At 42.0% G+C, this 14531-nt stretch overlaps 1 protein-coding gene across 8 annotated transcripts in view; it reads right to left on the reverse strand.

The window, feature by feature from the left end:
* Nucleotides 1–14531, reverse strand: part of LOC110515208 (ras/Rap GTPase-activating protein SynGAP) — a 115342-nt gene that overhangs the window by 79868 nt on the left and 20943 nt on the right. For all 8 annotated transcript variants that reach the window (XR_005042057.1, XM_036973041.1, XM_036973040.1 and 5 more), the window contains exon 3: nucleotides 7794–7899. Coding sequence is in view for 7 of the 8 variants with exons in the window: in XM_036973041.1 (XP_036828936.1) it covers nucleotides 7794–7899 (106 nt within the window). In the remaining variant the exon portion in view is untranslated. The remainder of the gene's footprint in view (nucleotides 1–7793; nucleotides 7900–14531) is intronic.

Raw genomic sequence — 14531 nt, forward strand, 5'->3', positions numbered from 1 at the left:
TAGTTACAATTTGAATGCTTAGCAGTACAGGAAAAAGGTCAAATTCACACACTTATCAAGAGAACGTCCCTGGTCATCCCTACTGCCTCTAATCTGGTGGACTCACTAAACATACATGCTTCCTTATGTCTGAGTGTTGTAGTTGGCCCTAGCTGTCAAAAAAATGTAATAAAGAAGGAAATTGTGCCGTCTGGTTTGCTAAATATAAGGAATTTGATTTATAGCATTTATTTTTACTTTGTACTTTTACTCAAGTATGACAATTGAGTATTTTTTCCACCATTGTACTTATCTACATTTAAAAACGATTACTTTTAGACTTTCACTCAAGGATTATTTTACTGGGTTACTTTCACTTTTACTCAAGTATGACAATTGAGTACTTTTCCCACCTCTGCCTACATCTTTGCTGGCCCTGCCATCAACGGATTTCTGCCTACAGTACGCCACTGGTGTGTTTGTGTGTGTGTGTTGGTGTGTATTTGTGTTTGCATGGTTGTTTGTGTGTCAATGGCTACTCTCATCTACACCAGTGGTTCCTAAGTGAAACCGAAAGGCACACTGCACCGCCCAAAGACTCCCAATTCACATGCTCAGCAAAAAGAAGATGACTACTACCAAGTTGGCATCTTCTTTGCCTCTGGGCCTCGGGGAGAGCAGGCTTTGGTGAAGGAAACTATCAAAGAAACTTAAGGCAAAACTTCAATGAATAGCCCAGGTGTTTATTTGCTTAAATCACTGAACACAACCGCCGCTTATAAGAGACAGATTTCCATTTGAACCTGGTGTCTATCCACCTCCAGCTCCTCGCAAACATTTTGTTCTATCCCCACCTTGTAGTCTCGCCCTCTTCTGATCCACCTCAGACAAACGTTGAAGTTCAACTTTTTTGACAGCCATTTTCTCACTCTTTTTGGATCAATTCCAAAATGCCTGGCTGTTGCCTCGCCTGAATTTTGCTCTGCGAATTTGATCACTGTTAGCTTGAATTTGATGTGTTTTCTTTTAGGTGTTGCCATGGATAGCAAAGATGATATAATAAAACATTTAAACATGTAATGCAGATGACTGTGGGAAAATCAGAGCTGTGTCCATGGTAACCTCGTAAACAATTCATTTAGACCCGGTGTTTATTTGAAACAGGTCGTATATTGCGTGCAGATGCCCAGCTATTTAAAGGGACAGGTGGCTATTTGAGACCGAGTCTAATTGAAGTTGAAGAAAGTGGCAGTAAATCCCTGACTGTAGTCTCAGTGCAGAGAGATGAGGTCTTTTAAGACTACAGCCAACCAATGTATGAAAGCTGACTAACACACTCAGGGCTGAGGAAGAGAAACCAGCCTACACAAGAGACCCATGGACATCTGCCAGTCAAACCAGGAGCTGTGCTGCTACTGCTGTTATTATTGTTATTGCTCTATTTCATCCTCAGGATATATCACAGGATATGTGAGCACTTGATGTTACATAATGTCGATATTTACATAGCTGCTCTGTATAAAAAGCTATTTTCCAGTTGATGCATGGTATTTACAATGGTGCTTCCCTCCATTTCTTAACATGTCATTTCTGGTACCTAGTAATTGATACATTGATCAGTAATCAGTCATTAAAGGGGGACTATTTTTTTTGTCAACATTTCAATTACGTAGAGGATTCTAAAAGACCCGTCTTGAAAAATGTATTGTAGCTAAGATGTTGATTATAAAAACGTTATCTTTAAATCACATTTGCCTAATTTTTCAATAATATACAGCCCCAAGGAATACATATTTACTGTGTAGCACTCTCTACACTGCTGGTTGTTACGCATATTAAAGGGAAGGTTGCACAATATATTTCCACAAATCTAACAATGTAGATTGATGATATTCCATCTTATGCAAAAGTTATTTATGCAAAAGTTGATTAAAAACTAACTATACACATATTTTGCTATTTGAATTACATTTATTAAAAACTCCTACACCAACAAAACATTACGGCTCTGCCTCGTCTTTTTTTTGCAGGATATCATGGTAGTCAATGTTTGTTTTAGCCATTATACCTGGGTTTACTGCTGCTAGTAGTAGCACTCAGGTTAGCATGGCATTAGCTGTAGCTACAATCGGCCAACAACAGAGTTTTAGCCAGTTCGGTTATAGATGTTCAATGTCTACTATGATGGTAAAGGTTGATCTTGGTTTTGTAACAGTACGAGAATTGCTGATGTGCTGAACTGCTAATAAGTGATGTGCTTCAAGGCTGCTAGTGGTTAGCTAGTATAGGCAAGCCAGGGGTGGAATGGGGGCTATGCTAAAAGAATGCGAGCTGTATTAGTGTTTCTTTTTTTAATGAGCTGATACAGAGTAAAAAAATCACATGATATGGTCAGATGATAAATTGTCTTTATTCAGAGTTCCAAAATATATATTTGTAAACAATAATAGGACTCTGTATGATATGAGTCTCCACTCTTTTATGTGGTTTCAGTCCTACTCCTGTAGTGCTCCTCTTCATGTCACATTTCCGAACACCTTTCCGACCTGACTTCGGCCAAATTCGGTTAAAATATACATTTCTCCCAAAATACAAATGTAAAGTGATACAGCATGCCGTATTGGGACCTTTAGTTGGAAGAATAATTCTACAATCTTCCCTTTAAGTGAAAAATAATTTGATTAGTTGTTCCACATGAAGTAGCTATACGTCATTTCGAAGAAGTGTGGGAACAGCGATGTAAAATGTTGCCAGAAAACAGTATTGATTCTAGCTGAGTGAGCACACAATTCCATTAATCATCTCTCTCTCTCTCTCTCTCTCTCTCTCTCTCTCTCCCTTTCCCCAGTGAGTGTTCCCCTGCTCATGTCCACGAACCGCTAAACAAAGCTACAGTAGCGCTCCATTTGTATTCATTCGGAGTTCCAACATTAAGACAGCAAGATGACTCAGCAAATCTCTCCAAAGACAAGCGGCAGCTTTGGGGGTGCATTTACAGTTCCCTCAGTGACAGACTCACAGGCTACCTGTCATCCTGCACTGTTAACTTTATATAGTACTAATAGTCTCACTAAAACAAACAATACTGTTGTTGATACTGCTACAGTACTATGTATGCTTCCTGCTGCAATTAAAACATATTGAAGTGTCCTTTGGTATTCCCATGGGGTAGCAAACAGAGAATAGCATAATTGGGGTTGGCTAATGGGATCGTATTGCGTAATGTTGCTGTAGAAATTTGGGGTCAACAGGGGCTGAATTGCTCAAAACAAAGAGAAACCTGAGTAACATACTCACTAATCTAATATATAATGCTAGAGAATACAAACTACGCACATGCATTTGGGGTGGCAGGTAGCCTAGTGGTTAGAGCATTGAGCCAGTAACCGAAAGGTTGCTAGATCAAATCCCTGAGCTGACAAGGTAAAAATCTGTTGTTCTGTCCCTGAACAAGGCAGTTAACTGTCATTGTAAATTCAAATTAGTTCTCAACTGACTTGTCTAGTTAAATGAAGGTAACATTTAAAAAATGGAAGGTACTGATGTGTATAGATTATCGGTGGTTGCTGGAGTATGCTGCAAACATGAACCACTTCTGGGTTCCACTCTTACCCTGACAGTTTTTTTTGTCCCTGGTGGAACCTCAAAGACATTGCATGTTGTTTTAATGAGTTAAAAGGCTGGGGAAAATCCATAATTTATACTGTTATTTATGATTCATTTCCTTAAAGTTATTGGAGGAGAAATTAGTTCAGTTATACACGCTAGTGTTGTACCTTTAAGATGGGATGTGGAACAACTCCTATAAATAAAATATCAAAATGACAATGTTGTCCCAGAAGATGGAGAACACAAGTTTATAATGGAGGAAAATACGAACAACACGTTATGTTTTTACATTGAATTTCCATTCAGCCAAAGGCTATCAATCAGATAAGCAGTTAGCTAGCTACATTATGGTTGTGATTTAGCCTGAGGTTAATTCATTCAGATAACATGGATTCCTCTCAATGACTGAGCAGCCGTGGTGAAAGTCAATTTCAAAATGTAACACATTTAATCACATCCAATTTTGATGAGGTTAATAAGAGAGAGAAAAAAATATATTTTTCTTCTATTAGCCCAGAATGCACCTCTTTGAATGTTATTGAACGCTATTGCAAGAGACCCAATAGGATCAGGAGCGTGCACTTCAGTGCCAATAAAGATTTAAAAGGATTGTTTCTCTCACTAATTACATAATCAAGTCCCTTCACTGACCTTGCTCTATCAAATCAAATCAAACTTGATTTGTCACATGCGCCGCGCCGCATACAACAAGTGTAGACTTTACCGTGAAATGCTTACTTACAAGCCCTTAACCAACAGTGCAGTTCAAGAAGAGATAAGAAAACATTTACCAAACAAACTAAAGTAAAAATGAAAAAAAGTAACACAATAAAATAACAATAATGAGGCTATATACAGGGGGTGCCGGTACCAAGTCAGTGTGTGGGGGTACAGGTTAGTTGAGGTAATTTGTACATGTAGGTAGGGGTGAAGTGACTATGCATAGATAATATGTCAATGTAAATAGTCTGGGTGGCCATTTGAATAATTGTTCAGCAGTTTTATGGCTTGGGGGTAGACGCTGTTAAGGAGCCTTTTGGTCCTAGACTTGGTGCCTCGGTACTGCTTGCCGTGCAGTAGAAGAGAAAACCGTCTATGACTTGGGTGACTGGAGTCTCTGACAATTTTATGGGATTTCCTCTGACACCGCCTATTATATAGGTCCTGGATGGCAGGAAGCTTGGCCCCAGTGATGTACTGGGCTGTTCGCACTACCCTCGGTATCGCCTTACAGTCAGATGCCGGGCAGTTGCCATACCAGGCGGTGATGCAACCAGTCGGGATGCTCTCGACGGTGCAGCTTTTTGAGGATCTGGGGACCCAAGCCAAATATTTTCAGTCTCCTGAGGGGGAAAAGGTTTTGTCGTGCCCTCTTCACGACTGTCTTGGTGTGTTTGGACCATGATAGTTCGTTGGTGATGTGGACACCAAGGAACTTAAAACTCTCGACCCGCTCCAGGTGTTATTTTTGTCCAGGTGGGAAAGGGCAGTGTGGAGTGGATCTGTTGGAGCGGTATGCAAATTGGATTGTGTCTAGGGTATCCGGGATAATGGTGTTTTTTGTGAGCTATGATCAGCATTTCAAAGCACTTCATGGCTACCGACGTGAGTGCTACGGGGCGGTAATCATTTAGGCAGGTTACCTTTGCTTCCTTGGGCTCAGGGACTATAGTGGTCTGCTTGAAACAGCCTGAGTTTAACTTGGTTAACATCTGATATGGTAAACAGGGGTTTTGTGGTCAGACCTGCTCTTTGAGCTGCTCGAAATGACAAGTCAACACAAATGGAACTTACCCTGCCAGTAAAACAAACACACAAACAACCCACAAACATGCTACAGTACAGAAACAACTCCAGCTACACAGTTTCAATAACTTCCCTTTATGGCTGAATGACTCAGAAACGCGGCATGTAACATTTTACAGCTGTACACAACATACTACCACTTTTTACTCTATAGTGTTTATAGTTTTCATTATGCATGCTACTGCAATTGCAACAATTCAACTTGGTATAGATACAGTACCTCCACCATAATGCAGCAACTGCTATTCAAGCAAGATTCCCTATACTCCACTATTGGTACTCCACTATTTGTACTACTGCCCCACACAATCTGTCTCCCTATTCATTTTTTTTTTCTTCATAAAATTATTTTTTTATCCATTTCTTCACCCCAATTGATAGTTACGATCTTGTCTCATCACTGCAACTCCCCAACGGGCTCGGGAAAGGCGAAGGTCAAGACATGCATCCTTCAAAACATGACGCGCCAAGCTGTGCTGCTTGAACCCCAGGCTGTAGTGGCTCCTCAGCACTGCGATACAGTGCCTTAGATTGATGCGCCCCTCGGGAGGCCTTTGTCTCCTTATTGTAACTACTGTACCTTATATGTACCTAAATGTGTCCAGGGTACATAGGGTGTTTCAACACCATGGACAGAGGGCCCAACATGGGCTAAAATCCACCACCGATGGGAGCTGTTTCATTCAGTACCTTGGACAGCTCCGCACAGAGCAAACATTTTGTTTGGTCTGTGTGGCTGCAGGCAGAAGTTCTGTGGATAGGGTTTAGGTTGAAGTTCTAATTACAATAGATATTTGCATAAAACATTTACAGCACACTGCAATTATCTACCAAGATGAATGCCTTAATTGCATGTTGATTGCTCCAACTTTAACCATTTCCGTGCAATACAAGGAAGTGGATGGGGAAGTAGACTAATTGCGTCTGAGTAACTTTCCGTATCCAATCCAAAGAGCGTATTGAAATGTCCTATGCGTCCCTAATAATAGATGCAGAGCCAAATGTCTTCATCAGAGATGGTCATTACATCAGGACCCAGCTGGGATTGTTGTCAAGTGTCTTCATTTATCAAAACGATGATACATGAAAATTCATTTGAAGTATAGAGACAGTACATAAACACATTTGATGCATACAAATTCAACCTTGTTTTTTTGTAACACAAGAGTAATCTATGACTTGTACTGTATGTGTCCCTGGAATGAAGCACTTAAGTGAGTAGAGGACAACATCGGAAGGTCTATTGGACCTCATCCCCCATAGCAAACGATACTCTATCTCCATCTTGCATATCATTGGACAGTTTAGCCTGGCATTTTGATTTCATGCCTATGTGTCCTATTTTTCTTTTTTGAAGTCTAGTCAAAATGGATTTTCAAAGATTTTTTTATACATAGATTTTCACTATCCTATCCAATCCACTTGTATCCGATCTACTCACTTTCTTGTATCCAATCTACTCACTTGCTTGCATCCAATCTACTCACTTGCTTGTATCCAATCTACTCTCACTCTGGGATTATCCCAATGATGATCTCACTCATTTATTTCAGTTCCAAGTTATGCAGTAGGTCACAGTCTTTCTGAAATGGGTCACTGTGTCACAAGCAGTTCCCTTGACAGTGACTCTGTAAATGTGGAATTCTGATGACAGCATGACAGCTTTCTGTTAATCAGCTCATTAATGGGCTGCCTGGGGGGCATTGGCCGCCGGGGGTGCATCCATCTCATTCAGTATGGGCTTCTCCTGAGGGTGGATGGGCTCTCACTGCAGATGGTTCTCAATGGAAGGCTGTTGGATAACATATGCTATACCATAGACATGCTTAGAGTGTGATGAGCATCACTCTTCTGGAGTCAGTAGGCCTGTGTAGCCTGTGCCGTTATAGGAGAGTAGTGCTGTATCAGACCTGGACAGGTTCATGTCAAATACGGAGTGAGTGGCCTATTGCAGTATCTCCACAAGACTGTTGTGGGGAGAGTTGCCCTCGTGGACGATGGGAGTGTATCAATGCTGAGACATTGTACATGCGGCAGAGTGAGAGAGGTGGAGTAAGGCAATGAGGCAGAGACAACGAGTCAGAGAGTCAGTAAGAAAGACAGAATCACAAAATATAAGAAGTAGAGAGGCAGAGAAAGGTAAGAGCAGCCCATGACAGGTAGAGTCAGAAACACAGAACTAGAAGGAGTAGAACGGGCCTCCGCATTCAAGTCAATGATGCCTTAATGGGTGGACTGGCAACCATTGCGAGGGTCCCCATAAGAGTAAAGCAGGAAGTAAAAGCAGGAAGTACAACATTACATTTGTGCTTTATGGTCAGAGGCTCCAAGCCCATTCTATTGACTGTATTTCTATCAGAAAGAATTCAGAGAGATAGAAGGGCCCATAGCCTACTCACCCATCTCTGGATGGTGCCTCCCCTCAACAGGAACGCTGACTGTCCTCCGCAGCAGCTTGTTCCTGTGCAACTCGGAGCGCCGCTCGCGCATCAACAAAGGGTGTACCTGCATATGCACAGAGAGACAAGGTCAGGTCAATACGCACAATGCATTAGGCTATATTTTCTGAAGACCATAATGGATAGTATCTTGAAATGTGTATCACTGAGCAGTAGTGGTGCGTGGGCAAAAATAACTAGGGAAGCTAAGCCATGAAAAAAGAGCCATATTACAACTTACTGTATGTGTTGTGATAATTACATTGTTTGCTTTTGAACCTGTTAGTTCATATGCTTTGACACCGTGATATATAGGCCTAAAGGCAGAGACAATAAGAAGACACAGTGGTAGAATAAATTCAACCACACCTTTGTTTCATCACAAAACCAGAGAGCAACTTCTGTCCGGTGAAGTCCACAAAGTATTTAACCTGTAACAAACAGCTACATGACCTACAGCATGGTCAAGCAGTTAATGTTTCTGACATTTTTGGACCTTTTAAACAACCATTGACTTAGAACAATGGAGAGTTTCCGCAAGTCGAAAAGGAAACAGGAGCTGCCTCCACTATTCCAGCACCATTTCAACTTCTAAATTTCAACAGAATCAAATCACCTCTGCTAATGGTTAGTTGAATACAGTGGCAACTAAAAGATACCAAAAACAATTGAGTCCAGTCAACTTAAGCTAAATATGATATGGCTATCCATGGTATAGCACTGATCTCTACTTTACTATATATATTTTGGACTACTTTTACTTCACTATAATCCTAAAGAGAATGATGTTATTTTTACTCCCTACATTTTCCCTGACACCCAAAAGCACTCGTTACATTTTGAATGCTTAGCAGTACGGGAAAAGGGTCCAATTCACACACTTATCAAGAGAACATCCCATGTCATCTCCACTGCCTCTGATCTTGCGGACTCACTAAACACAAATGCTTTATTTGTAAATGGCGTCTGAGTGTTGGAGTGTGCCCCTGGCTATCTGTAAACGTAAAAAACAAGAAAATTGTGCTGTCTGGTTTGCTTAATATAAGGAATTTGAGTGTGCGTGCGTGCGAGCGTGTGTGAGTGCGTGTGTGCGAATTCAGACCATGAAGGCTTGATTCACGCAGTCTCCTCTGAACAGTTGATGTTGAGATGTGTCTGTTACTTGAACTCTGAACCATTTATTTGGGCTGTAATCTGAGGTGCAGTTAACTCTAATGAACTTATCCTCTGCAGCAGAGGTAACTCTGGGTCTTCCTTTCCTGTGGCGGTCCTCATGAGAGCCAGTTTCATCATTGCGCTTGATGCTTTTTTGCGACTGCACTTAAAGAAACTTTCAAAGTTCTTACATTTTCCGGATTGGCTGTCCTTCATGTCTTAAAGTCATGATGGACTGTCGTTTCTCTTTGCTTATTCCAATACCAAATAGGGATATCTTCTGTATACCACCCCTACCTTGTCACAACTGATTGGTTCAAATGCATTAAATTAACGTTTAAAAAGGCACACCTATTAATTGAAATGCATTCCAGGTGACTACCTCATAATAAAGAGCGTGCAAAGGGTTACTACTTTGAAGAATCTTAAATATAAAATATATTTTGATTTAACACTATGTTGGTTACTACATGATTCCATATGTGTTATTTCATAGTTTTATGTCTTCACTATTATTCTACAATGTAGAAAAAAGTACAAATAAAGAAAAACCCTGGAATGAGTAGGTGTGTCCAAACTTTTGACTGGTACTGTATGTGTGTGAGGGTCACCGGCTGGTCACATGACCACGTTTTTGACCGTATGACCAGCTGTAATATTATAGACATGTAGCAGGGCTTCCAGCACAATATGGGTGACATAAAAGTGTAATACATATGTAATACACTGCAGGCGACAGTACCCACCCCCCCCAACATACATAACATGCAGTCTACTGCGCTAGACATATCTAGTGGATGCACAGCACAGAGCACAGCACTCCATACAATCCCCCATAGCCCAGTAAGCCAGAAGACATCTCCCAGCGCTATCGGTGGCAGGATTCTTTTTTGTTGACATTTACCTCTTTAAAAAAAAAAACGTAATCAGGGACACACACACCATAAATCAAGTGTGTATTTGATTATGCTCGTATTTTCCACTTAGGGCATACTAATGAGTATGTTGTGAGATGCATCTTACGCCGAGGACAAATATATTGCCAGTTACGGAATGAGTTCCTCAATGAAAAATGTATTATAAGACACCCAATCTCTACGAGTCCAGCACCCGCATGCATACAAGCTTGTTTCTTTATCGCCTGCCCTTTTATATGAGCAGTTATATACACGGAAGGACCGTGCTTTGCTGTTTATATATTTTTTTATGATACACTGCGAGCACACTGTTAAAAATGCGTCAGACCAAATTTTAACATGTGTTTATAACATCCACATTCTTTTTGGTTATTTCTCAATATAATCTAATTTACCTCATTATTGGACCATAACACTCTAGGAAAACCCTCCGAACACAGGTATACTCTCTATAACATGTTAATAATATGAGCCATCTCTCTCCAAGCCTTTTACACTGTCATAAGCGTAATAGTTGCTATATTTTTGGATAATTAATTGATAAATTCATTCACAAGACTTCAGACATAAATGTATCTATCCACTCTTCTCTACCCTGTTTCCTTGCTGCACCAGAGCTCCTTTCTGCATTCACGAGCACTTATCTAATTAAATGTATCGTTAAAATAAATACATAAAATACATAAAATAGTAATATAAAGAAATGTGATCAATATACAGTATACTGTAAGTGCTAAATGCTATGATAATCTAAGTGTAGTATTACTTCATCAATAAGTAATTGCTCCGGACTTCAGTTGAGTCTAAGGCATGGAGTTGTGATTTTCCTCAATGAGAGTAGTGACTTTGACTAGGAATAGGAACTGAAAAAGTTCACAGAGCAGCCGAGAGGCCGTTTAGATCACATTAAACTCTGACTCAAAACTGATCTCAAACACTCTACATAAATACTAGTCTATCATGGCATGCTAAACATGGTAATTTCCACAGCCCACTCCCCCCTCATCCCCACTGTGTCCCCATTCAGACACAATTCATCACAACACGTGTATGGAAAAGACCCCCCCCCACACACATACACACACATACACCCTGACACACAGCCCTTTCTGGTTGCGAGGGGGAACACCTGGGCGCTATTTATAGCCTGCGTGGCAGTTTTGGATTGGCAGGGGGTGGGGGAGGGAGGGGGAGCTGGTTAGGACAGTGGCGCTGCAGCTGGGGACTTGACACGGCCTTGGCACCATCCCTGGTAGCCATGCTCATGAGTGGGCACACAAGGCAGGTTGGCACACAACACTGGCAGACCAGACAGAGGGCATGTGGGGCCCGCACTGACACTCACACAGGGGCAGTGGTCTAGCTTTGAAACCTGCAGGGAGCAAGAAAGCATGCTAATTGTCTATAAATGTCTGTAATTGTAATGCAGTATAGCAGTGTTTCCCAATTTCTGTTCTGGAGTTTCTGTCTCTGGGTATTCTGGTTTTTGTATGGGCGAGTCAACAATCCATTTCATTCAATTGAAAAATAGATTGAATACTGGCATGCAGACCTTGGCTCCCTTGAGTGTTGTCGGAGATAAGCTCATTCATAAGGTCATTCTAATAGCTAACAAGAAGGTCAATTGTACTGGATTTCGGCATCCAGCAAACTGTAGTCAAAGGTAAGAGTAGGAGCAGAAGTGGCTAAGACTGAAATAGACAGATAACTGTGCTCAGGCACTGCAAGGAGGGGTGGATGGTGGGTTGTGGGTGAGTAGAGGGAGAATGAAAGCCATAGACCTGAGGGAGAGGAGAAGGGGGCTGGTATGGAGAGTTGAGCAATACTGCAGGCTGCCTGGACCATATGTCACTACTGGCCCAGCTGTGATGGGTAGGCTGGGTGGGGGATATGGGTGGTGTGTGTGTGGGTGACTAGGGAGGGGGGTGCGGGGTTAATGGAGCGGCAGGTGTGAATCCAATTCTTTGTAACGGAGTCGTGATCAAACAGCGGCTGAGTCCACTACCTCTGCCCCCGACACACGCACACACACACAGACGCATTCACGCACGCACACAAACACACACGCACACACCAGCCTCTGTGTCCCTGGAAGTATGACAAACGGTTGGCCAACACCACTGTCTGTCCTCAAGTCTCTCGATAACATCCTATCACTTACAAATGTTCCCTCCCCTCACCTCAGGCATTGGACACAGCAACTGGCATGTGATAAAATCAGAGAGAAACGTTCAAACAAAGGGATTTTAAGACCATATTTGGTATCTTGGAATGAGAAAAGAGGGCATTTAGAGAGCATCCCTAAGTACTAAATCTGACCAAATTCCAATCCAAGTTGATCTTCATTGTTTGTATGTAAAATTTGAGCATGCTGCAAAGCACTGGTGGAAGAGCTGTCCCACTACTCCCCTATGTGGACATTTCCCACAATACCTGCATTCAGTTGGAATGTTAGATAAACTCCATTTAAATGCCCCTATACACAGGCATAGCCAGGCAAATTAATCAAATTGCCTTGATAAAAAGCAAGTTTACATTGAGTGTACAAAACATTAGGAACACCTGCTCTTTCCATGATATAGACTGACCAGGTGAATCCATGTGTAAGCTGTAATCCCTTAATGATGTCACTGGTTAAATCCACTTCAATCAGTGTAGATGAAGGGGAGGAGACACTTTAAAGAAGGAATTAAGACACGGGTTGTGTATGTGTACCATTCAGAGGGTGAATGGACAAGACAACAGATTTGTGCCTTTGAAAGGGTTATAGTAGTAGGTGCCAGGATTGAGTGTGTCAACAACTGCAACGTTCGTGGGGTTTTCAGGCTCAATGGTTTCTTGTGTGTATCAAGAATATGTCCACCACCCAAAAGACATACAGCCATCTTCACACAACTGTGGGAAGCATTGGCATCAACATGGGCCAGCATCCCTGTGGAACGCTTTGGACACTTTGTAAAGTCTATGCCCTGACGAATTGAAGCTATTCTGAGGGCAAAAGAAGGGTGAAACACAATATTATGAAGGTGTTCCTAATGTTTTGTACACTCAGTGTATAACCCCTAATAAGTATAAGGGTGACCTTTTGAAAATGGCTTATTTCAGTTGCGCGTAATGGTTATTCAGATACCAAAAGGCAGTAAAGCGCTTGTTAAATAACCTTAGAATTTGCCAATGTACAGTGCATTGAGCCTTCTTATTGGTCAAATGAAGTAGCTTCTTCCTCATGACTCCTTCCATCCACGTGTGCCTTATTATTACATAATTACCACATCCCCCCTGTTTCCAAATGGGTTACCAAGGGTCATGCATGTGTAAAAATGCTAACTACTCCTGAGTCATGCTTTATGCAATGTGACAACAGTAGCTTTAGGCAAAGCCACCACGGCGCTGCATTGTTGGCTTGGGCGCTAATGAATTAATTTACAGTATCAACACTGCCAAAGCCATTGCAAACATATGGGCAGGGAATGCAACACAATGGCCATGCATTACTGAGACTGAGACAAATCCTGTTCCAATTCCCTTTATTTTGAATTAGCCTAGCAGGCTAATGCTAATGTGCAGTAGTAGTGAGAGAGGATACTAGCAGGAAGTAGTGCCCTCTGATTGCTTGCATAACACTGGTGCACAGTGGGAGGGAGAGCGATGCCTGGGCACATGACTGGAGGACAGGGCACTGGTGCGTGGCGTCTGGTGCACACAGTGCGGGGCTCTGTCACTTCACATCAGTGGCAGCCATTACTGTCGATCCTCTCGCTCCCACCACAGGCACAGAGAGCTAACAGCAGCCCACTGGGAAGTGGTCAGGGCTCTTCTACTGTCAATGGCAGTGCAGCATGGAGTTTTTTTGTTAGGGAGTGAAGTTCAGTTGGATTGTGTGGTGTTCACTTTTAAGATTGACTTCTGAGGTGGAGAGAATGCAAGTAGGGGAAGCTACACAAACAATATAGGGTTGAACAGAAGGTATAGTGACTTCTGTACATGGATGAAAGGGAACACTCTTAATCTATTACGTTAATTCGGACTATGCATAAGTCAAGCTTTCAACATCACCAGTTTTCACCACTTGTAGTGTTTACCGAGGTGAATAGAGCACATTTGAAATATGGGAGCACAGAAGAGCACAATGGTGAAGTGACAGATATTTTTCACATGTTCCTCCAGAGCACTGTTATTCCCTCACGCAGCCCCTTAGTTGAGACTGAAGAAGTCGCAATGAAGAGAAAAGGGTATTTTGACGGATGTCATTCACAAAACAAAACAGAGTGGCATCTCAATGGAGCTGCCTGGGAAAGAAAGGAGAGAGCAGGTCTGTGGGATAGCCATGTCAGTCACTCCATGGAGAGAGGGAGGGAGGGAGCAGAGAGGGAGGAGAGGTAGCCTGAGAAATCAAATGTGAGAGAGAGAGAGATATATTCCTCTGTTCCACCTTATCTCCTCTTTGGCAACATATGATTGCTTTTTGTCATGCCACAAAAAGCATTTGAATCGAATAGAATAGAATCAAGTGGGGCGTGTGTGTATGAGAGAGAGAGAGAGAGAGAGAGAGAGAGAGAGAGACCCACTCGCACCGCATGAGGTGAGTGACAGGCATGAATATTTAATCGCCTCTCATCCTCTCTCC

The sequence above is a fragment of the Oncorhynchus mykiss genome, chromosome 3 (genome assembly GCF_013265735.2).
Source record: "Oncorhynchus mykiss isolate Arlee chromosome 3, USDA_OmykA_1.1, whole genome shotgun sequence".
Taxonomy (NCBI): domain Eukaryota; kingdom Metazoa; phylum Chordata; class Actinopteri; order Salmoniformes; family Salmonidae; genus Oncorhynchus; species Oncorhynchus mykiss.